This window comes from Falco biarmicus, chromosome 3, assembly GCF_023638135.1.
Source record: "Falco biarmicus isolate bFalBia1 chromosome 3, bFalBia1.pri, whole genome shotgun sequence".
In the NCBI taxonomy this organism is placed as follows: Eukaryota; Metazoa; Chordata; class Aves; order Falconiformes; family Falconidae; genus Falco; species Falco biarmicus.
The window spans coordinates 117,243,144-117,268,812 of NC_079290.1; the positions used below are offsets into that span (position 1 = coordinate 117,243,144).

Below are 25,669 nucleotides of genomic sequence, written 5' to 3' on the forward strand. Positions count from 1 at the left end.
TTGTCACTGGATAAATGAAGTTAGAGCTTTTTAATCGAGTCCAGGGAGGGTGTCTTCTCCAGATCCCAAGCGGTCAAGCCAGGTGGTGGCAAACCCTTCTGTTTCAGTCCCAACACTGTCCTGTGCTGCGCGCGGCCTTTGAGATGTGCAGTAAGAAGGTGCTTATCAAACTCAGGCTTTTACACTCATCGACTCACCCACCAGGCCTAATCAGGCTCTCCACAACAGCGCTGCTGTAAATTCACTACAGAGGGCTCACGACAACTGCCATAAGCCTTTTAGCACGTTAAAATGGGGAATTCATCCCAAAATAATTTAAAAATCCCAAAGATATCTGAAAAGAAACTTGGCAGAAAGACCACGATGAGTGCTCCATGTATTAGTAGCAACACATATGCAGAATCCATTGAGTTGGGGATGGGATTAAAAAAAATAAAAAGAAAAAAATGTATCACAGGATCTTATGCAGGGCAGGGGAATCCCAAGAGGTGTTGAGAGAACAAGCTTCAGCATGTGGAAGGGCAAAATGGTTAAAAGAAAGCATGAAGATTAAAACATATACTCAGCAAACTGGCCAAACATGTATCAGAAAAAGGATGTGCAAGAGCCAACGAGCTTCAATGGAAAACTGGCAAGGTAAGTTACAGCTTGTAACTTTACTTTTATACCTTGCCTGAAAAAGAAATCTAAAGGATAGCATTAGGTCAAAGCATTAAAGACCTGAACAAACAGTTACCCAGCAATAAGTCATCACTTAAATGTATTTGCTTAAGATGCGAATCAACCCCCAAGATAAAAAAGCTGAATTTCTTAATAAAAAAAAAGGGGGGGGGGGGGGGGAAGTACTCTGTCATTTTTAAATTCTTGCAAGCCATCTTAAAAAGCAGGGCTCATCAAGAAGCTATTAAATGTCTCATTCTCATTAGCTGAAAATAAATTTGTAAAGCATATATATATATATGAACAAGATTTCAGACAAAGATGCCTACACTGCCTAATGAGTAGGTAAAGTTTAAAAGACTATCAAATCTCTCATTTCAGGCTAGTTGACATTTCTAAACCTTGTGCTGTCCTAGCATTTAATGGCCAAACAACAATCAAAAAAAAGCATGAGAGACATTTCTTTTGTTCTGCAGGCAGCCTATATTATAAAAGTATCTTCAGCAGGAAGAAAACTTTTACTGAGCAGATGTATCTCATATTTCATTCTTCATGCTGAAGATTGGGTTCAATCCAATTTCCTCAGGAATAAACTTCCCTAAGTCAGACCGCTCCAGTCGAAATTTTCATCCCCAATACTCGCTACGCACAGACTGCATTTCTCCAGCTGCACTGCCCATGCGGAGAGCAGCTGTTCCAGGATGGCAGCTGTGGTGGAAGGCAAGGCAGTCAGAAAGAAAACCCGAGCGGCATCAAGGTCTTACACATTAGGACCAGGATTTAAGTGTGATCCTGAAATAAACGGATCCATCCAAGCTTGAAAACTGTTAACAGGACGTGCCTGAGCTGTCACTTGTACTGCAGAAGCATCTTGTTCATTGAATGTGCATCAGATACACCCTTCTCTCAGTAACTGCACTGAACCCGGGGTTAAGGGAATAGCATTCGTGCAATTTAGTGGGGACCGAGTGGCTGGATGCCCACTCAATAGGGCAGCTTTGGATTGAGGTCAGACATGTCTCCTTGCTGCTACAGCAATCTCTGCACCACAGAACAGGAGAGCTGACACGGTCTTAAATATCACAATCTCTCACCTCTGATCCGAGGGCCTGAACTGGTGGTTATTATAGTCTCAGGTAGTTCTGGTCAACATAAAAAGACTAAAAGTGAATGCCTTTTGTCTTATTCCCTCCCATAAAAGACCCTAAAGAGTTACAGTTTCCTCTTGAACCACTAAAAAATTACTATTCCTGAACAGAAGAAACAGTAATCTGTTCTGGAGGAGGGTATTTTTGTTTTCATCTCTACACATAAATTGACACAAACTAACATCTACAAGCTTACATTAGAACTACTACTGAAAAACAAATCAGCCAGAAGCCCAACAGCTACAGCTATCCTGAGCCGTTGCAGCAGGTTACAATTAGTTGAAAGCTGCAGCTTTGATTTTTTGGGCTTTGTTGTTGTTTGGTTCTTCTTTTAAAAACAAATTAAGACAAAAAAGCATTTCAGTTGCACAGTTACACTGCCTGCTGTGCTTTGTACAGGGGTTTGTAGTGATAAACACAGGTACTAAGTTACTGTCTACAAAACATGCCTCATATTATGGAAACAAGGAGTTGGAAACAGTTTGCGAAGCAGCTGAAGGGTAGGTAGGAGCAGCTCCGTTACCTGCAGAGTCCTGCGCTTGTTATCTTCTGTGTGTATCCATGCTCGCAAAGTCAATTCTGTTATGAATATCTGAGCTGCCTTGGCGAACAACACAGGAGCTTCTGCACTAATCATCTGCAATTACATTGAAATTTTATATATATATATATATATATATATATACATATTTTTTTTTTTTTTTTTTTAAAAAAGTTTACCATTAGTATCCTAATACCGCAGAGTGGTAGTCAAGAGTAACTTTATCACGTTAGTCAAAGCTGAATGCTTGCACTGTTTCAGCAGGGAAATTCCCACATCAGAGTATCTATGGGTCTGATGGTCCAAAGAGTTATCAGCCTCACGTTAAACGCAGCATTAGGAGTATTGAACATCTAAAATTTGTCTTGAAAGCCATGATTAGTCAGATGCAATTTCATATCGTGCTGGACGATGGCAGGCCACTAAATGGCATCAGGGCACGGTCACCAAGAGGGTGTCAACCAGCAGCTTCTGCTGGCAGTGCTTGGCATGTGTATAAATCATTTGGAAACTGAAGAGGACAGACTGATGGCTCATTTTAAAGCCTGGCCCTTACTTTATAGTTATAGCATCAATATAATTTGAAATGAACACTGAAATTACAAAGGAGGTTTGGAGGTCTGAGTAAAGACTCTGCCTCACCAAATTTTTTCTCCTTAAAAAGCATCTAACTCAAGTTTTACTCAAATTAAGCAGTTTTATTATTAGCTAGCTTAACAGTAACGCTTACTCAATAGTACAGCTTTCTTACTAAATGATGTTGCAGGCAGGCCAGAGACTTCCTCCCTCCCTGCCCTAAAAAAAATCTCATCTTTCCCATCATCATCAAAAATTTGGCACAGACACTGAACTGGGACCTCAGAAGCCTGGGTTGGTCCCCTCCCCAGGCTGAATGAATAGCTCCCTTGTGTTGGAAGGCAACACACACCTTGTTCGGCATCTCATTTAAATGGTAAAGGTTGCCGTAACTGAAGGATGGTGGCACATTGAGAAAAACAAGAAGAAAGTGCAAACCATTCCCTTTGCTCTTAGGAGTTAAGTGTCTTGACAGTTTTCCAGCTTAAAAAAAACAAGAGTCAAACCCTGCTGGTGATTCCCTTTCCTTCCTTTCATGTCAGTAAGTTTTAATTAGTCAGTTCACGTGTTACCATCATCAGTCACATGTTTAGCTCAAATACTGGTATCAAAGCCATGTTATCCACCTAAATTACTGGGGTTTTTTTCCAAAAAAACTTGAAACAGTGCAGCACACATTGAAGTGGTATCACCCTACAGTTTTGTGAAAGGAAAAGTCGAGAGAAACAGGAGGAAACATGAGAAAAGACAGTTAAGACCTGGAAAAACCAGGAAATCCCCAGAATTATACAGTAGGCTGGTATTTACCAGGAGAAAGCAAAACTGCACAAGTCTTCAAAGGTCCCAAGTGATGTTGCTTTCCCAGCTCAGTTTAATTATACAAGGCCAGTTAATATTGCTTTCAAGGTGACCATTAAAATATGCTTTAGAAACAATAATAAATAATGGTAACAAGTAGTAATGAATTGCAAGGAATTATAGCTACAATACCCACCAAAAGGATCATAAATACTTAAAAAAAATCCCGTGAGCGTACCTTCACATCTTCATCTAGTTTCATTATCTTCTTAATACGAGCCAAAGGGAGTTCTTGAACTCTGAAGTCTTTCTGCAGAGAAATTCACATTTGAGACTCTTTACTGATACTTAACTGAAAACAAAGGTAAGATAAGAAATGTTAAAAGGAGCCTGTGTCATCTAGAACTGCCTAAAATTAGATTGACAAAAATGACTTATTTTCTTCGAGGTATGGCAGCCTCTCTCCAGGCCTGAGAACTTTCATCTGCTTTTCCATACTTTATGCTGATATAATTCTACTTAAATCTTCTGTCAGACACTTGTATCTACTATTTCACCTCAAAGCTAGAAGTCATTCTGCAGAACAGAATGTTTCTAATGTTATACATTTCTGCATCTATTTATATTTGAAGCAACTAATTCAATTAGGTGTCTCGGGACCCAGAAACCGTTTGAATTACAAAAAGATACAAGAGAAAATGAAGGCAAAGAGGAGTTATGTGGGGCCACAGGATGAAATTTTGTTTGCTTTATTTGTACTTTCCTGTTGTCCAATACCAATTTTGGTGTTAAAAACCTTGCGAGAATCTTGTTAAAAAAAAATAATATATAAAATCTCTCCCATTCCTGTGTTATGGATTTCTCACTATTTTCCAGCACAGAGAAGTGCTGACTCAAAATGGTGTAATGATGGTTTAGGAGACAGAGAGGGAGCGCTGTCATTGTACTGAATCATCCTGCTCTGCTCAGCTGTTTGCACGTACCCAAGCCACCACCGAGCTAATATCTGCTCATACTAGAAGGCACCAACGTGTCCCTTGGAGAGATCCTCTGCAGAGAGCTCCTGGGGTTAGGGAAACTGCCAAGCTTCACTATAAACTGTGCTTTCCCTTCTCTCAAGGTATAGAGAGGAATAAAACAAAATAAATTAAAAAAAAACAAACCCAAACCCCCAGTGTGCTGCTACCAGGAGCTGCTTGAAACAGGGAGAAGGGCTGAGGCTACGTAACATTGCATCAGGAATGCAGCAGCCCTGCCCACAAAGGACTTAAAAAACCACCAACAACACCCCAAAACTTTCCTTCTCACAAGAATGTTTTAGAAAATAAAAGGAAAGTCATTCCTCTAGGGAAGAAAGCACCGCGAGACATGTTAGTGAAACAAAAGAGGGGAAAAATGCTGATAATTCTGTTTTCTATTGAAGCAAAATACAGAGGTTGTGCGTGGTCCAGCCAGCGCTCCAGCAGGGGACATTTTATTTAATGTATATATAAAAAGTTTATTTATATACATTATTTTATAGGCATATGTACTGAAAAGGCATTCTGTGCCCTCATTCTGGAGAGAAATGTGAATGCGGTGCTCCTGGTAATATGCTGTAAATCAGAACTAATTTGGGGGGTGTGGGGGGTCCTTGCAAGGAGTGCCGAGGGCTGCTGCGTCCTGCTGATGAACACTGTGTTTTGGAAAGATTTTGGGCAACGAGAGAAGAGGGCAGCCAGGGCTGGGACCTGTGCTTGAACACACAATATGCTCAGGGTGACATTTTCAACCAGTAACCGCCGCCATGTAAACAAGTTAAGGGGTTGCTAGGGCATGGAAAAATATTCCAAAGGTATTTTTAAGCAGCCTTTTTTTCTGTTTTTTGTTGTTTTTTGGTTTTTTTTTCCATTTTTTTTAATTTTGGGGTTTTTTGGTTTGGTTTTTTTTGTTTTTTTTAAGCTCTTTGCTTTTTAAAGAGCCTCGTGAGCTTTGAGCAAGCCTCAAAGAAAAATGAGGACAAAATTTCTAATTTGTGAAACTCGTAACAGTCTTAAGTACATTAACTCCTATGAAGAGCAGAACTGCAAGTAGACATGCATAGATACAATGCTATTAAAATCTTTAGAGAAAAGAGACAGTGGGAGAAATTAGAAAAAATGAAAGCTTCTTTATTCCTTTAAGGCAGACAAGCAAACGTCACATAAATCAAAATTAATACGCAAGTACCACGGTGAAGGGAAGCATGACCACTACTGGCTACCACCCAGCAGAACAAACTTGAGACACCAATTCTTCATCTTTTCTTTTTTCCAAATTAGGTCTCAATGTTTTCACAGGCCTCTTCTAACTCATTGTGGAGCTGAAAGGCAAGTTTCAGCCTAGTCCCGTTTCCTATTTCTCCAAAGCTAGGCTACAGTCGTCTGTTACATCAGGCAGAGAGCAGGGAGCTCTGGTTTGTTCTTCTAAAGCAACTCCTTTGGGTTGCCCCCCACTGCCCCCTGAATTTTAGCGACCAGCAGCACATGGCAAACACAAAACCAGGCAGAGAGTGCCCTGAAAAGCAGACAACCAAAGCAGCTTTCCACCAAACAGCTGCCCTGACCTCCACTATGCCGTACATGCACATGCAGATGAGCTTTACATCCATGGGAGCACTTTCAATAAGACGCACAATAAATTCCAGGGTTTGATTACGCAGGGGACAACTACACAGGAATGTTTTGCAGTTATCCCTTTTCCTTTCCAACTCCCCTTCGCTGTCCTCAGTTAAATTTTCAATGACTTACTAGCTTGCAATGCAATAAATAGATTCATACGACAGTTAAAAATTAAGCTGCCCATACTTGATAAGCTGCATAATAAACCCCTTTCATGTGGAGATGAAGACAAACTACAGCTCTTGAACACAAGAATTCACTGTGCTGAAAGAGGAAAGTAATTAATTCTGGTTATGCATACAAATTTCTACATCTGTTTCTTTAATCAACTATCTGCACACAGGCTGAAAAAAGAAGCTTATCTTCAGACTAGTGGATTGGGGTTTTCACTTTGAACAGCCCGTCTTCAACTGGAGTTCTTTTGTTTTCAGTTACATTAAAAGCACAGGAGTATGCTTTCAGGACCACTGTATCACAGTCATCTATCAATCTCTCTTGAAAAGTCATTTTTATTATATGCCCTTGTTCTCAGGCACATCTCTTTTGGGGATGGAAAAAAATAGAAGCTACTTAGTCCAATTCTTATCCTCAGCCTATACAGGATTTTTTTTAATCAAATGGCTTTAAATTAATAAAGCATGTGATAACGATGCACTTGGCATTCAAGAGATTTTCAAAATTTCAGGCTTGTCAGAGGAGATGGTTCTGGAAGAGGGCATCATAGTTCTACACAAAAGTCTAAACCCAAAAATTCATTCACAAACTTGTAACTGTCTGCCAATAGCCAGGTGTTTGAATTTATGAAGGGGTGAAAAGACTACGTTGTATTTTGAAGAGTAACATCTCCGGGGCACGCTGATGCAGCCTGCCCTTTGGTGGGGATAAGGGTTCCCTCACATGCTGGTCACACATGTTATATTACAGAATCTGCACAGAAGTTAACCAGCCCCTGTAGTATAATGTGAGGTATGTTCTCAAATCCCTCAATCTCCTCTTACCTACAACAGCACATGGCAGCTACACTGGTACCTGCAACTATTTTACAATCACTTCCCTTTCCCCCCCCAACAAACAGGTAATTCCACAGGAATTCTCTAGAAAGCAGCCACGGTCATCATTTAGCCTGTTAAAAGAACCTTTGAATCAACTTTGTTGTCTCGTTTAGCCCAGAAAGAGCTGGCGGTATGACTGTTACATCTCACGACACTAATTAGCTGCATTCTGTTTATACCTCCAGTTCTGCCAGTTGTAGCCAACAGTCAAAAGCCTGGCTGAACGGTTTATTTATCATTCAGCAATTAAGGCTGCCTTGCAGTGTGTAAACAGCCAACTCTGCTGTATCCCATAAGCAGCAGCAGTATGGGCAAGCCGAGGTTTATCTTGCTACCAGACATCACCATCAGAAATGACACAACCGCTGGGGACACTCACCACCGTGAGGTTGCGTATCTCCTCCATGACTCGTGGCCAGAAGGACTGGAGGCTTTGCTGGGCATCGCTGTTGCTAGCTGTGCCGAAGCCACCATCCGTGGACATTCTGGTAGCTGGGAGAAACAAAAACACGTGTTAGCAACTAGGGATGGCAGGAGTCAAAAGGCTCCCGGAGATTCTCTCCAAGTCCCAGGAATACACAGGAAGGGGCCAGCCTGGCTTATCGCTCTGGAAAACTGTCAAAATAAGATATGCCAGTCCAGGTCTCACGGCAACAGTGCAGAGAGACTCAAACCCCCTGGAATTGGTTGTGTTTTGTTTTTTTATTTTATTTATTTTTCCAGAGATTGAAAAAGAACATAAAAAAAAAATCAAAACAAAAGTAGTCCTTATTTCCCTATTAGTGCTTTGCCTTTTCACAAGGAATTACAAGACATAACTGATGCCCCGTCACAGCTTGCATTCCAGTGCACATTCACTATAAAATCTTTTAAAATCTTTTTTTTTTTTCTTGCTTCTAACAGCCAACAACAATGCGGGATGTGGCAGTAAACCCGCCTCAAGTTGAAACCAGAATGTCAATCTCAGCTTGATATTGTTTCTAAATGTGTAACAAAACGGTTGCTTCTGTACCTATTTGAAAGGTGTCAAGTTCTGTGGCTTTACACTTTTTAAAAAAACCTCTTCTCCTTGGGTATAATCAAAAGAGAAATTAACAGTCTGTACAATACAGAATGTCAAAAGCACCAAGTACGATTTACAATGCAAATCTTTTAATTGAAACAATTTTTAAAAAGCCTCAAGGTTGTCACTTAGTGTTCTGCAACTGCAGGATGTTAAGCAAGTCTGGCTACGATTAAATTTACACTCGACGTTGCCTGTGCATTAAGACTGGTATCTTCGCAAAGGGCTTTATGGGAGGTACCAGTCGTCACCAGGAACTTATGTAGAGAAAACAAAGGGACAGTAACGGGGTTCAGGCTTTCCCCTATAACCACACCGTGCTGCAGTGAAGATGGTGAAGAGGTCAGGACAAGCAGCATTGATTAACCTCATCCTTGGGTGACCGAGACTGTGCCAGCCCACGTGGCACTGTCTGGGGGTATTTCAAGTTCCAGCTTGACACAGTTCTTCCCCCTCCCTGAACTCCTAGATCAAATTGTGCCTTTTTGATGACAAAGTCTTAAGACAGCTCTAGTTAATATTAAAATGAAGTCAGATGCCCAACTTGGGAAACCTTTGGAACACCAAGACCTGCCTTGCTGGCTTCCTCCGTGTGACAGGAGTGCGTGGGGCTCTGGCAGGATTCCCAATAGGGATCACAGCTTGGAAGGATGGGGCAGACGGGCCAAAAGCACACGCAGGACCTGCCGAGATACAACCTGACAGGACAGGACCGGTGCTTCCCGTGCGCTGAAAGCATCTTGGTGGATGCCGGAAGAGTCACTGCTCACTTCTCAAGCGAGCAGAGCGGAGGAAGCCAGCAAGTTACCGACATTAAACGCTTACAGGGTCACCCAGAGCATCTTTGAAGTTTCCATGAATGACACGCACACACCATGCACAAACAGTAAGTCTCTGTGCCTCTCGTAATGCGCAGCAAGAAAGGGTGCAGCATCTTCTATAGGGAAAGATCTCAAGATAGGCACAGATGTTTGTATGTTGCTGTGTAACAGAGAATAGACACAAGGATCGATTTAGCTCCAAGACAGACAGGCACAATGCCCGCTTGCTTTGATCTGCCATGTAAAGGTTTATTTCAGCCCTTCAAGCCGAAGGGAAGCACAGCAACGCTGTACGACGCACCAAAATACCGATGGGAGGCAGCGGGCAATTGCCGGTAATTTCAAGATCTACTACTCCAAAGCAATGACGATCCATAAAATCTTATTAACAGATCAAAGAGATGAATGTCAGACAATTAGTTCGTTACCTCCTGCAGCCTACGCTTCCCAAGGCAGACTCTGTGACAGTTGTATTTTTCTTTCATCAACCTGAGAAGAGGACACAGGAGGCGTGGGAAGAGCCGAAGGGGATTCTGACAGGGGATGAAAGAGGAGGTCAGAAGATTGTATTTTCAGTCTCAAAGCAAGACAGGAAGAACTCCAGGTAAGGAACCTATGGAAATAAGTGACTGACAAGTTACTTGATAACTCTTCAACAACTATTCGCATTATAATACTATCTGCCTACAAACTGAGATATTTCAAGTACTTGTAAGAAAATACACAGGGATAAATATTCTAATGAGAGCGTTAAAACTGGCAGTTTATTCTCCCCCCCGCCCTCCCCTTGATCTGCATTGTTAAATGTAGACAAAAAATAGTTCAGGCACATAAATAAAAGCTAATCCTTGAAATCTGCTCTGTACTGGCAGTATTTCAACGCTAACACTAGACGGGGTCTTTTCTGCAACCGAGGTGCAATTCATCTTGAAGACAAGCCAAAACACTTTTCAAGGCTTTATTTAAAATCATAAATTACTTGCATTCAACCCACTTAAATGCTGTAATGGAATATAATGCTCTACATAACCCCAAGAAACAACAGGTTAAAAAAACCCCACACAAAAAACAAACAGAAAAAAGCTAATGGAGCAAAAAGGAAGAAAATTCCACCACCGCCGCTTTACCTCCTCCTACTGCATGTAAAAGCAAATTTCTCGCATTAAATATATGCCCCTGGGGTACTCATCCAGATTTCAGGAAGAGCTAGAAATGGTTTATTCCAGTCAATCTATAATTTAAAAAGTCCTGTCGATGAACACAAAAATTTTCCGATCTTCAAGGTAAACACAGGACTGATTTCAGCACGCAAAACGAACAGCCTGATGCTTAACCCAAGGGACAACTGCCACTTTAAATGACTGTTTAGGATAATTGTTAGGAAATTGAGTAAGAGTAGAAACGAATCACCAACAGGCTGATTTTCTGAAAAACTTACAGAATGAAATCACTTTAAACTCTGAAATAAAAGCCTAAGCAGGTTAAAACTGCTCAGAACGTTACTACAGTAATTTCTTTCCATTAAAATATAGATAGATGAGTGGTGGCGAAGGTACTTGCGAGCATTAGGGGAGAATTCTGAGGAAAAGAGAAAAACTGAAACCGTCACGCAAACCTACAGCGTTGGCTCTGTCAGACAACTTTACTAATGAAACCATTCCTGCACAATTAGGTAAGTTCCTTCACCCAAGGCGAAGCTGTGTTCTCTTCTTTTAAGAATGCCTCACAGGATTAGTGCCAACAAAAAAAAAATCCAAAGCACACAACAGAAGATAAGCCCACCAAAGCTAACAGGGAGGCAGCTCCTCTAATTTCACAGTATCAGCATCTAAACCTGTTTGTCTTTTTTGATATGCAGCTTGCAGGGAAATTTTAGAGCCTCATTATACTTCATCCTTCCTCCTCTAAAGGTTTCCTCCTCCACAACTCTGTGCAGAAGGGGAGAGGTGCTCTGAAGACCCCCCAGGTCCCTGTCCTGCACTCTGGTAACGCAGGGTATGGTCTCTCAGAGGTTTTAAGAGTAAACTGGCTACTCTGACCCGGTTTTGCTGCTGAATAATAGAAGTTACAAGTCCACCTCCCGTGCCACCTGATTGCCACAAAGCATAACCATAACCAGAGAGAACTTGCCAACTCCAGCAGTGCTGCGTCTCCATGCAGAAGCTGGGCAAGTACCTTGCAAGCTTGACACGCTTCTGCCCCGCACAGCGCTCACTTAACCGAAAGCAGTCATCTCACCGGCTGAAAAGCAAAACGGGGTGCTACGCTGAGCTCGGCTCCGCTGAGCTACCAGCCCGAGTCCCGGGAGCCTGCAACCTAAAACTCCATCTGTGCAGAGATGCCCTTGCGGAGGGATCTAGACGATGAGGTTCACGCACACACAAAACACAGTGACAACATGGACACGTTACTGGAATGAGATACAAGCAAGCAAATAACCAACCACCCCCACTCCCCCCCCAGAAAACAAACCCATACAGAGCAAGAACTAAGAGCGTAGCAACAGGGGAGACTGGGATACACCACCTTCACGACAGCCAACCAGTCCACACAGCCTGGAATATGCTCCGTAACAGCAAAGATTTTGTTTCCACACTAAGGGGAAAAAGAAACTGATGGCCAAAAAGCTGAGGCTTACACATAAAGTGCCCCGAGGTGATTACAGAGCAGATTAGCAAGCACATCTCAAGAACTAGACATCAAGACTTTGCAATTAGAGCTTTTCTGCTCACCGGAGCGGAACACCTTTTACAAACATTAAACTTATAAACTCCTGTGGCAGCTGACAAACGTTTAAGAGCTCCACTTCACAGGAGCACAAAGCAAGCATGAAGACACCTCTGGTGTCTGCGGTTGGTTTTTTTTGTTTGTTTGTTTTGTTGCTTTGTTTTTTGGTTTGGTTGGTTGGTTGTTTTTTGTTTTGTTTTTTTTTTCTTTTTAAACCAATGCTAGTTTGCGCTCCTTCTTTAATGCCGTGGGAAGGGGGAAGCAGTCTCACCCTGGATGCCTATGATCTGCACGCTTGAGCAAGAACCTGCTATTGAAAACACAAGCTACAGTATAATCACAAATAAAGCTAAGATCTCTGATCTTGCAATTCCACCTGGAGCAGGTATCCAAGAGCTCTTCAGCTGCAAAACCAACGGCCAGGAACAGCCCACCAGACCCAGCAGAGCAGCAGCTGCCAGCCACAGCCACGGGACATTCCCAGGCATTGCCAGCACCGCTTGCCAAGTGAGCTTGGGAACCGGAGGACAACCTCCCCGGCCGACGAGGCTCATGTCACAGCTTCTGATGTGCCTACTTTTAAATTATTCCCAAGCTGGCCTTGACTAAGAAGTCAACCAAACGAAATCAGCTGGGTGGAGAGCAGATCTAAATGAAATTTATCCAAATATCTGAAGGGATATGCAAACGGTGAATACCAGAGGGAAGTACTGAAAAGCCTCGAGGCTCTCGATGGAGGAGACAGTAACTCAGCAACATCGTCAAGTACCACAGACCCTGGTGATATCAGAAATGTCAGGTTCTTTGCATATAGTACAGTCACATTCCCATGACTTACGTTATGGGAAAGAGCCCATTTTATGCAATGTTGTATTACATGGCAGAAGAGTCATATTCCATCCAAGCGCCTTAAAAAGACGGCTAAATCCAAAGTAAGATGGAGGCTTAAAAAGAAACGAGAGAGACAGAAGCTCAGGCAAACGTTTTGCCTCAACATCCTTAGATTATAGCTACAAAAAAGGATAACACGCAAATATTTCTGAAAACTGCCACTGCAAAAACAGATCCCCGACAGATTCCACCACCATACAAATACAGACTTACCACCTCCACACCGACAGCTTAGAAGGCTCCCACCCCCCCAAAAAAACCCTGCACAACTCTTTTTGAGATGCTGTTGTTTTACAACATCGGCTATCCCACAAAACTCACAAGTTAATTATTAGGAAGTAGTGTTACAGAAAAGGAGAAAATAAGCAATGCAGTTCCTCTTTTTCGTTAAAAAAAAAAATAAAATACTTAAAAATCCACCATCTTTACCAGCAAAGAATAAAAACCAATGCCACGGCACTTAGCAAAAACCCTGGAAGTCTGAAGAATTAAAAATAGATCCCTAAAGCTGAAAAGCTAATATTTAGAATAAATACTAATCCTGGCATTGTATCTGTGATACTCCCAGTCTGATGCACTAATTCTCAAAAATGTAGCGTTCTGTTTTGGGAGCCTGTCCCTTGATTTAAAAGTAAAATGTGCAGAGCCGCACTTGCATATCTAAAGAATGAGCTCTGTGTAGCAGCAAGCGCCAGACACCTGATCCTGCCAGAATCAGAAGGAACAATCTAGCAACCAAGAACTAGTTTCACAAGAAGAATAAATACGCTTTTAAATGAATTTAGTAATGCATTTCTTTAAAGGCAAGCAAAGGACGAGTCTTCCACGTATGAGAGGAAGCCACATACCTGCACCCCTTCCGAGACGCTGCTCTCATTACCTCAATTAGAACAATCTGCGGTATCAGAATATCACATGCAGAATATACAGCCTGAAGTGGACTATGACAGCAATCGTTGGTCTCGGCAGCAATCACGACGGCTGAAGGCACACTGAGAGGTTGTCTCTGTGCAGCAGATCAACGGCACTTGTTTTGCATGACATCATGCCCTGTGCTATCTTACTTAAAAACAAACGTTGGAGAAGTCATGTTAATGGTCTAAAATTGCTTCCACAGAGATACCATGCCTCAATTCACCATACATTTTCTCTGCTTCAAGATCTACTCAAGTCAACAGAGATAATTTCAGCCAAGCCGCCTTTCATGAAATTAAGATCAAATTTATTTCCATTACAGTCCAAACTACATGTTCACTAGACAGAGGCCAAGCAGCACAAGCGCACAACGTGGCTGGAAATACACAGGTGCCACAACCACAGCCGTGAATTACTTTTACTTGCTTTGGGGGGCAGCAGTGGTGGTATAAAAATAGTTCTTAATCGTGTTTGAGATCAGTGGTTTCTTCTTCTACCTTAATATTCAGGCCTTGCCCGCTCAGTTACGTAAAATTTTTAAGCCAATAATGCAATTCAGAAACTTGAGTCATGCTGGCAGTTGTGTTGGCACTGTGAACAGTTATTTCTTCCAAACCAATGCCGCGGACTTTGTGTTGTCTCTGTTTTCCGCACCTCCTGTTCCCCACCGCTCTAGCTTTGATCAGGAAAGCGGTACGAGCTCTTCAGGCTGGCGGAGGGAACTTGCCCCACTTCTGACAATGAGAGCACACGAAGAAGGCCACTGGGAACACAGGGGTATGTGGGCACACAACTAGTGCATCACCCTCTACAGAAGGTTTCCTAGCCATTGAAACGAGGCACCGCAGTTACAAAGTCCCATCAAAACCGTACACAAACCCCACATCTCCGACCTGATGAAGAATTGGTAGTTGCCACCAGTGGCAAAAGCTGAACAAACTGAGACCGAAATCTCGCTACAGAGGGCTAAAAAAACATAAAAGATGTTGCCACAGCGTGGCACAAAGCACTACAACAGACAGAAGCACGAAGATTTATGCCTCATCTTGCCAAAGCAAAAGGAAAGACACAAGCCGTAGCATGCAAGGATCCGGGGTTACGACACATGAGCCTTGAACGATTCCATGAGAAAAACCAGTGAATGCGCACGCTGGGAATGGGGCTTGGAGAGAGCCGGGCTGGCATGTGCTGCCATCGCTACGTATGCCAAACGCCTTCTGAAGGAGGAGTCGCTTCAACGTACACATCCAGTTGAGACTCATTTCCAGTTTTGGTATGTCCACAAGACAGCACAGAAAAGGCTTTGCCTATATAACATCACCCGAACAAGTGCTGGGGGGGGAGGCGGGGGAACACCACATTTAAAGGGATTTACACAACGGGGTTTTTTGGGACACACGATCAGCTTTGAACAAACCCTAATACTCAACATCATCATAGAAAGGAAGCAGGAACACTTTAAAGATAAAATGTAATTCACTATATAATCCATAGCATTACATACACAGCAGAATTATTTCAGCACATCACACCAGTAATGATGTTGTTGTTATTAAAACATAAAAACTTCTATCATTATGTACAGGCACAAATTATGAAAAAAGTTACAGCTAAGCCATACGCCAAAGTCAGAAATCTCAGACTTTAACACTAGATTTATTTATCTCAAAGATACAGGAATTCTCTTCCATTTCTATAAAACTGCTATAAAATCTAATGCAGCCTTTAAAGGTAGCAATAATCACAAACTCAGGAAAGCCTGAAGTTCTGCTCTTGATGAAAACACAACCTTGCAGCTTTTTGAAAACAATTTCAAGAGGCTTGCAGTAAAACCAACATAATTCAAAACACCAGTGCTTCCTCCCAGTGCACTATTATAAGAAACTTTTGCAATTCCTCAGTTTTATTTTTATCTGTTCCCTCTCGCAGTATTACACACACAACCCTCCAAGCATATAGCTGGCACCGTAAGTGGTCGATTTCAGCTGATGGGAGAATCACTCTAGGCTGTTGGATAAGGTGCGTACTTGCAGATTTCTCTTGTTCGATAAAATTAAAATTGAACATAATAGGCTAGTTAAATGCTGCACTAAGTTACCTACGGGGGCTATTGAGTACTTATTGCTAAAGATTTTTAAGAGAATGCTGCGAAACGGTGTTTAAATTGAGTTGATCTTGCCTTAGGGCAGAAAAAAACAAACAAGATGACCTCTTCAGGTGCCTTCTAGCTCTTTTTTCTACAAATACTTAGCAGTAGATTATTCTATCTTCAAAGCACTGTTTGAACATTAGCTCCCTAATACCTCTAATGCATTATTCTGTTTTCATTCATGCGAAGCACGGCATTTGATTTAAACCCCAACCAGTTACAAAGCCAGAGAGGGAGATCTGGATTACCACTTCCACCAACACAGACAACTCGTTAAACCAGCGCCGTTCAGTTTCAGCAGCTAGGAGGGCCAAATCCGCTTTGCACCACTCCCACTGCTGATCTGCTGCTGAGAGCACTGCAATCCATGCTTGGCTGGATCACATGCAGGCATGCCTCCTACTCTCCCCCTTCTCCACCCCAGTACCTACGGCAGGAATTCTGCTCCTCCCCGGAGAGTCGGCAGCTGGGTTTTGGCAGGCTGGGGGAAAGAGCTGCCTCTCCACCACCCACTCAAGAGAAAAAAAAGAGAGCGAGCAACAGAGCTGATCCCGGCTTTTCTGGCGGGGAGGTGGCAGGGCCAGAGTAACCACCCCGACTTTGTTCATGCAAAGCCAAATGGGCCAGATAACCTTCCCGATAGGGAGTTTGTTATGAAGTTACAGCCCTGATCCTGCAGGTTGCTGCATCAAAACAAGCCCGTACCTTTCAGTGGGCGCTGAGCTGGGAACGGCCTCGCAGGAAGACACGTGCTACACGCTCAGCAGGAACGAGAACCGTGTCTCCAGCGCTGCTCCAGCTGCATGGGGAAGGAAGAGCATATCCTACAGCACAGACAATGCACAGCACAGTGTTTTACTGAACACACACACACAAGCACCCAGAGAAACCATGTCGAGTTTCTTATCTTAATACAGAAGACGGCGTGACCTAGCAGTTAGAGGCAATTGCTGGTGCAGACAATGGTATGCTGCAGCCTTCTGCAGGCGGATTGACAGTTGGCTTTACTCCTTCAGGAGGAAAAAAAATAAAAAAAATAAAATCAGGCCTAATGCCTGCTTTTACAGAAGTATTGAGTTTCTATTTGCAATGCACTAAGTACCTAACAGCACTGCTAAAAGTCCTCTGGTCCAGCAGCAGTCCACATCAATTTTTGCACAGAAAAACTAAAGATATACACAGTCTAGACTTAACTCTGGGCAGGGTTTGGAGAGCACACCTACAGCTAAAGGCTGGGATCAGAAAGCCACCAGGAGCACAGCACAGCATCAGAAACCATGCTACAGAATCAAGACGTGACCTCCCCACAGTGTGGCACCAAGTCAAAAATGAGGCTGCAAATATTAGACCACCACAAAAAATAGCACAGGACCAATTTTTTTCTTGAAAGGTAAAGCAAACAAAATGGTCTGAATTTCTGTTTCTACTGGTTATTTTACTTTCCTTTCTTCTTTGAATGAAACAGCACAAGGGTCACGTTTGATATTCGGTGTTTCAACAGTTAAACACGATGAAATAGTGGCTCTTTGCAGTGCCATTTTGGCTGGCAAGCACACAGAGTAAGAAGCAGAGGAAGAAAATTCCCAGACAAGTAACAAGTGTCTAAAATGAATCGTGCTGCCTCTCCAGCTCCTAAATCAAACACCCAGCAGAAATGGAAAAGCTCTTTTAAGTAAAGCATGTTCAAGTTCGTCAAGTCTACTTCACACGATAAAACAGTTGGCACATACCAAAACAATACTGCATGTCCCGTACTTCACCTTATAAACTTTAATCTCCACCAACTTGGCATAAAATTGGTATTAGGTATTGCAGCTTTATAAATGTAAAAGAAATTACAAGCTACACACCTCACAACTTATCTCCCAGTACTGGTATACACGTGTTTTACTCCTTAATAACAAGAAAAAAACACAATAAAACAAACTCACCTTAACAAAATTACATGGTCTCAGTCCTGAATAGTTGCGTGCTTACACTTTTATAGGGAAAAAAAATAATTTAAAAATTTAGCGAGAAATATTAAGGCAGTGCCTTGCTCTCAGAGGCAGGAGGCATCTCACCCAGACTTGTACCATGTGGGAATGGAATGCCACAACTGCAGTGACATCAGGTAGTCACAAAACAAAAGGATTGTCACACACCCTGAACGTATACAATACAGCATATGGTATATTAATAATTCAAACATGAAATCCAACAGAAATATTTTCAGGCCCACAGGCACTATTTTGGCATCAGCAGTGTTAACCAAGTGATAGGCTTCACCGGTTCAGAAAGGGTTTCAAATATTTCAAGATCCAACGATAGTTTTCAGCTTCAGTGGTACCTATTGGGTACCTGTCACCACGCAGGCACCCATCGCAGAGACCACCTCGGACCGCTGCCCCCGAGAGCTCACAAAAGCAAGAGGGGTCTGACCTGCCTTTGGGTTGGTTTGCCCATTTCTTTTATTTTGTATTTTAGGCAGCAGCAGTTCTGATCACGCAACGTACATAGATCCTGCTCTGGAGCACAAGCAGGAGGAAAATGCCTGTTAACACAGTACGGACTAAACAGACATTCAGCCTGGAGATTATTATTTTTTAAAATATTATTTCAGTTGATATTTTTTAATTAGTTAGAAATAATTCTGCATTAAATTAAGAGTTTCTTTTATATAGAAGTCCTGCGAGTGTCCTCACGTTCTCTCATCTTTCTGACAGCCAACTGGCTGAAAAAGCTAAATTGGGTGCTTGCTATTAACCTCCTGGTTACACTGGGACCCAGGCAGCAGCTGGAGCAGACAGCCGTCATATGATGATCCTGCGCTACACAGATGCTGCAGCACATTTAGGGCAAAGTTATGCTTTTAATTCTAATGCAGCCTTAAGTGTGGTGTGTCTCTTTGCTCTTCTGCTGCATTTTTAGCCTCGACCACCACTGTGCTGCTGGAGAGGGAAGAGGGGAAGGCAGAAAGAAGGATTCAAACTAAAGCAGGGCGGCAGCACATACAGTCTAGAAACCCATGAGTGATCAATATGAGGTATTCACAAGAACTTGTGAGGTTTTAGAGCAGAGTGAAAGGCCGTACCAGTCTATAACTGGGCATGTCTTCTGCGAACTTTGTTATCCTGGGTTGGCAAATCAAATAAACGTGCTGCTTTTAGGGGGTTCTCGGGTTATTTTTCTATAGGGACTACTGTAATAACCAATGTTCCTATTACTTTCTTCACTCCCTTAAGCTAATCTTACTCAAGTTAAATTATGAAATGTCATCTTGCGAAAGTATTATTATTTTCATAAATATTTTCATAAAACTATAAGTCTTTTGCCTCCTGAGATCAGCAGATCTTACTTGAATGAGGCCCAACCTGTACTGCTCCACAGGCAGACATGATGGACTACATCAAACCTGCCTTTTTTTTTCTTTAATTTATTTTTTAAAACTGATCCTGTGTTATAAACAAGCAAATTGTAACCTTCTGGGTCACTTTCATTGACTGAAGAAAAGACAAGTGAAAGCAACCTGTTTTGATTTATCAGGCAGTGACCAAACAGCAGAGCAAGTTATAAACAGACAATAGAAGAAAATCCCCACAATGAGATCGCAGCATGTAGAAAATACTCAGTTTTTGAGAACAAACCAAAAAAAACTTCCTGTAACTCCTGGGAAGCTTTGGCACGTATCCTGAAGTTTGATCTTGCTCTTGGTGCCCCTTGTAACAGTTGCTATATTTTTTGACCCTCTGAAATAGAAGGTAAATTGCCTTCTTTATCAAAAGATAGTAATTAAAAGAGTTTAAGTTAGCAACCATAAAAATTTAAATCGCTTACAACATGGGCAGATTGGTAAACCCTGAAATTAAGAAACCGCTTCATGTGCCAACACTATTAAAATACAGATGTCACGCTACATTATATAAATGCAAGATTACTAGTCCGATTAAAAAAAAAAAAACAACAAAAGCACACACAAAACAACACACCAACCAACCAAATACAGTGGCTCGAAAGGTGACCTCCTGCGGGCATCACCATCCTCCCAGCCAGGTGCACATGTATCCTCTTCCTCCTCCTCCCAGCCACCAAGGTGTTCAACCCAGGGACCACAGTTTCCCACGATAAAACTTGTTCTTCATGCCTTCGCTACTTGTGCTGCCCGTTCAGTTAGTACAAAAAACAAGCATGAAGTCCCTTAAACAAAAAGATGGGCCTGTCTTCTGAGCCTGCATTCCCAGCAGGTAAAACTACCAGGAAAGCCCAGGAAACACACAACTAACTTCTCTCAGTGGTGTAAAATGGGATCCAAGGACCTTCCTTTCCCTCACAGTGCTGCAAGAAAAAGTCAGGAACCGGTGTAATTTGCTAATAATAAACCCTTTACAGTGCTACCAAAATCTTTATGTTTTTTCCTGCTGCTCTTGACCTGCTTTCTAGACCAAGCAGCACCTATTCTTACACGGCTTCAAGCTCTTGCAAGCTTCAGCAATGAAACATGACAAACATTGGGTATAACGAACATTTCTGCAGTATTTCTTATTTCATCGTAGCTGCAGATTCCCTCGCGTTCTGCCACCCCTTAACAGCACACAGCAGCTGAATATACCCTAATTTCAAAGCAAAAATCTTAACAAGTCTCATTTTTGCTTAAAGATGCTAACAATGACCTTCACGCTCACAGTAAATCTCCCGATTCTGGCCAACAGCCTGCTACAGAAGTTACTGCAATTCCACTAACGTACCGGAGCAGCCACCATTATTAACAGATGACTTACGATGACGTTTCTCATTCTGCCCCCCCCCCCTTCTCAGACAGAAACTAGTATGCCATGCCAGGGGCCACAGGAAGTTGAATAAGCTTTGCCTTATAAGCTTTAGCACAAGGTGATGCTATTCACCAGTCTTAATTTAAATTAAAATACCCAAAATAATACTCAAAGGCTGTAACAATTCAAAGACCATTCAGGTTGAAGTTCAACCCCACGACTCGGTCCTTTGTTAGCAGCTGACACCGACGTGCAGATCAGGTTCACGTGCCAGGGCCCATTTTTCTAACATCCCTACAAAAATAAGTTGCACACTGTAATTACCTCTAATTTTCAAAACAGGGCTTTGAAGGTCAATTAGCAACGGGGAAAACAACAACAATAAAAAAAGGGAAAAGCAGGACTGAGGACACTGGAGCTATGTTACCCAGTTCATCCCCGGGAAGGCAAGGACGCCAACAGCACCATTTAGCATCTCTCCATAGGAGCGGAGCAGAAGGAATGCCTGCAATGTGCTTTGCCTCCTTGCCGAAAACTAACTTTAATTCTGATCTACAAACTATTCTCCATGTCAACTGGGAATAGTTTTCATTTTTCTACTTTGATTCTTTTTTTTTTTTTTTTTTTTTTTTTTTTTTTTGTTGCAGTCCAAAGTGCCATCAACAAACTTTGCCCTTCATTCTGGAAACTGGGAGCAGTGGTATTTCAAGGTCACTCGTGCTAGTGAAGGCAGGCCTAGCTCCGGCAACTTTCCCTGCGGCACGGCACGGCCGGTGGCAGCCGTACGGAAGCCCAGCCGGGACTCGGGGTGTCACCGGGCCAGCCCCGAAAGCCCAGCCGGGACTCGGGGTGTCACCGGGCCAGCCCCGAAAGCCCTTGAGGCTGGAAAACTTGGAAGCTAAGCGGTACCGTCACCCCGTTCCTCTGCCTGTCACCGCCGGGCTGCGGGGCTCCGATGACCTTCAGTGCTTATTCACAAATAAAAAGGAAAACAAAGGGCTGCTGATACTTGGCTGGAGTTGGGCTGGGGGTTTGGGGGTGATGGGGGTGCCGCTGTCCCCCTACCCCCCCGCCTCAAAGAGCCACGTTCTGCCCGGTGCTCACTCTCAGCAGCCGGGCAGCCCCCGCCAAGGGCAGCCGGGGGAGACCCCCCCACCCGCGGGTCGGCGGCAGCCCCGGGAGCGGGCTGTGTGTGTGTGGGGAGGCGCTGCCATTTTCTCCCCCTCCCAGCGCCGGTTACCGGCCCCGGCGCGGCCCTGCGGGCAGGGCGCGGCCCCGCGCTGCCCCCAGCCATGCCCGCCTGCCCCGGGGGGCTCAGCCCCGGGCCCCAACCACCGCCCCCGCTCCGCCCCACCGCCTCCCCCTCCTCCTGCCGCACAAGGCCGGTCACCTCGAGGCCGGGCGGGCAGCCCCCCGCCGCCAGGGCCTGCTCCCCCGCCACGGGGCCGCGCCGCGGCCGTCCCCCGCCCCAGTCAGCGCGGCTCCGACCGCCGCGAGCAACTTACCGGGCCGCGGCCACCACAGGCCCTGCCCGCCAGCCACAGGGAGGCTGCGGCGGGGATGCGGCGGCCCCCGGGCCTCCCCGCCATCCCTTTGTCTTTGAGCTGACCCCTGCCTGTCGGGACTCCGCGTCCCCGCCGGACCGGGCCGCCGGCCCCTTTAACAGCCGCCGCTCAGCCTACCCTGCTGCGCCCGGCCGGCCCGCCCCGCCCGCGCCTATTGGCTGCGCGCCGCCGGGGGAGGGCGCGGCCCCGCGCCTCCATTGGCTGCCGCCGGCAGCGCAACCTCGCCGGCCACTTCCTGCTTTAAAGTTACCTTGAGAGGCGGCGCAGGGGTCAGAGCGGCGCCTCCGCCGCGCTCCCCGCCCGCGGCCCCTCCGCAGCGCGGCGGCCGGGCCCTCCCCGGCGGCTCCCATTGGCCGCGCAGCTCCAAGTCAAACAAGCGGAGGCTCGTGGGGCGGCCACCGATTGGCCCGCGCCGCTGTCACTCCAAGCAGCGCCCGCCGTACTGCACACGCCGCCGGCGGGGCACCGGGTGCTCAGGGAGCCGCGACCGGGCCGCACCGGCACACGGCGGGGGGGGTGCACGTCCAGCACCGGTGGCCCACTGCGGGCCCGGGCCGGGGCCCCCCGCTGCCTGTCGAGGGCCGTTCTCCCCGCGGCGGTGCGGAGGGCAGGCCCGAGCCGCCACCGGGAGGTTCCCGCTAAGAGAAAGCGGGCCCCGCCGCAGAACGGAGCGCGGAGGTCCCCGAGCGGGCAGCGGGACTGAGCCACGGGACGTCAAAGCCAAAGGGGCTGCAGCCCGTGGGACTGGGGGCACTGTGTGGCAGGGCTGTTACAGGCCTGTTCCCGGTGGAGGGTTCACAGCCACCGGGAGCCGCGGGTAACGGCTGGTCCGGTGGCACTTCCCACCTCTGAGCCACCGAGAACACATACACAGCACATAGCGGCCTGGATCACATGCATGCTCTGGTGCCTATGGGAGACTGAAAAAATAATCCGGGGGGGGGGGGGGGGGGGGGGGGGGGCGGAAATCAATCAAAGCCTGCTTTTCAGACAGATAAAGCCCCTGGTTTAGCAGGTGGCTGCCCAAAAAGACACCCTCCTGGTGCAGAGCCCGACCCCTCTCCCTAGGGCTGAATGCCTCCGACAATCCTCCTCGAAGGATGCTCTGGGAAGCGATGCAAGCACTGGCAGAGCTTTCCCCTCTTGGCCATACGCTGGAGATTTCCCCCTTTGCGGCTTCAGCCCCGCACACAACATCCCACCAGCCTCGCTCTGCCCACACCACAGTTCTCAGAGCCTCCAAGAACGTTTCTGTAGCTCTTGGATGGGACTGAAAGATGGGAACGGGGTGTTTATGAAGCACAGATGATATTTTAACCTCTACAGACCCATCACTTCCAGCAAGTTACCAATATCTGAACAGATTTCAAGCCGTGTTCCAAGATACAATTTACTGCTTGAAAATAATGTGCTTACAGGATTATATAGAGCAGCAGAGGAAAAAATATTACAAAGCACAGCCAACGCTTCGCTAACCCTGCAGATTAAATTAGTTTGAATCAGATAGCAAGGAGAGATTAATTTAAAAATAGACCTTCCTGGTGATTTATTAAATATAATTGCTTAAAACACATCTTAGAAAAAATAGTAATACTTAGCAATGCTTTGTTCTCTTCCTGTGTCATTCCTCAGATAAAAGCAAGGGCCTCTGAGCTGCGGTATGCTTACTATTAGAGGTATGCAAGGTACTTTCAGGCGGCATGCAAAACAAACCTAGAACAGTCCACCGCCTTTCCTGCAGAGAAGAGGAATGCCTGGCTGGTATTTCGAGTAGTAACAACTGCCCAAACACATTCCCATGCGCCTTCTCACATCATGATGCGACCCAGTCCCCTACGGAGCAAGAGCCCCTCTCCTGCACACAGGTAGGACCCAGCGTGGCCACAGGAACAGCTAATGCTCTCACAGCATTTAATAATTCTTCATGATCGTGAAGAAAAACAAATTAATTCTTGGAAGCCCTACACTAAAGGGTTTATTTCAATCACTGCAGCTGTTCTTGCTCTGAAATCACACGGGGCAGTTGAGCTAACACTGAGAAACTGCCAAAATCCCACTTGAAAGACTTAACTACAAAGCCACTGGGAAGACACAGGGAGAAAGGAATGCTCTTAACCCAGGAACTGTCATCTGTTGCTGCATTCTACAAGTTGCAGCATTTCTGAGAATGCCTTGCTGCACATTATTCACGTATGGCATGAGAACGTACACTGGCAAACACCAGTTATCTTTATAAAGTACAAAATAATGAGAGGGAACAGGTTGGCCGTACAGGATAAATGATGGGCTCAAGGTTACCCTGCCATCCCGCAGCAACCTGAGAACCAGCGGGATTGCATTTGATTCCCACTCCTCACTTAGAGCAAACAGCTATCTGTCCTCTGCAGGGCTTTCAAGGCACCACTTTTTGCTTTGACCAAGAACTCTGTGTTCATCCAAAAATGTGTCTAAATCTTCCACTCGGTGTGATCACAGTGGCCCCTGTGTGAGCCGGCATCTCAAACAAGCCCCTTTAACGGTGACACAAAACACAGCATGGTTATGACTGAGCACGCGATGCCAGATGTGACACTACATCAGGTTCCACCACAACAAGCAATGCCTAAGGGACAGTACTGGTAGGCTGGTACCAGAGCACAGCTCAACTGAAGACAAACACTGACTCTGCAGGAGCAGCTTAGTCCAAAAACGTAACCTAATTAAATAAGGACATGGTTAAGCCTAAGAAAAGGCACACAATGTTGCCAAGGGCAACAGCAGCAAACGATGTTTGATGACCCAGGAGGTCTATTTTCTGAATGCAGGACTAAGAGTTAACCACATGCTTGCAGGCTGTTTGCTCTGCATCACAAGTGAAGCCAGTTAAGACTTTCCTTTTAATTGCCTGTACTCAGACAGCTGTTGAGACACACAAGTAGTTATTCATTAGTACGTGGAGAATACTTTACTCAACGAGACAAGTGTCTCAAAAGGCGATATGAAGTCACGTTCGAGAACTATCGAGCATTATTACTTCTTCTTCTGTCAGCAACCCGAAGCCTACCAGAGCTCCAGGTTCTAGAGCCAGCCCTGGGACATGGCTCAGTCAACATGAAGCATAAGCCAGCCCTGCCACCAAAGGGCTGTCCTGCCGCCCCACCTGTCCTGTGCCCACCACTCAGCCCTGCTGCCCCCAACACCCGCACAGCTAATGATGCGGCTGGAGAATGAACTGACCTGAATGAAATCCAACCCAGCCAGAAAGAATTAGCTTCTGTCCATGCCATACTCATACTGCTTTTAACACACGGTGCTTTACTGGTTACTGGGGGGCATTTCCTTCATTTTCTCAGTTCAGGAAAAAGCAGCATCTAAAGAGACCGTATTTATGTGCAGA

General features: G+C 44.9%; 1 protein-coding gene across 7 annotated transcripts in view; it reads right to left on the bottom strand.

Moving 5' to 3' along the window:
• The window catches only part of NFYC (nuclear transcription factor Y subunit gamma), a 37,209-nt gene that overhangs the window by 10,731 nt on the left and 809 nt on the right, over positions 1–25,669 (bottom strand). For 2 of the 7 annotated variants that reach the window (XM_056332100.1, XM_056332107.1), the window contains 3 exons: positions 7,794–7,906; positions 3,962–4,033; positions 2,332–2,445 (listed from right to left, as the gene is read on the bottom strand). In XM_056332100.1, the coding sequence (XP_056188075.1) occupies positions 2,332–2,445; positions 3,962–4,033; positions 7,794–7,898 (291 nt within the window). In that variant the 5' untranslated portion in view covers positions 7,899–7,906. Of the gene's footprint in view, positions 1–2,331; positions 2,446–3,961; positions 4,034–7,793; positions 7,907–9,726; positions 9,912–22,233; positions 22,394–25,669 lie in introns of those variants that run through there. The other 5 variants (XM_056332106.1, XM_056332104.1, XM_056332105.1 and 2 more) reach the window with 5 other exon arrangements.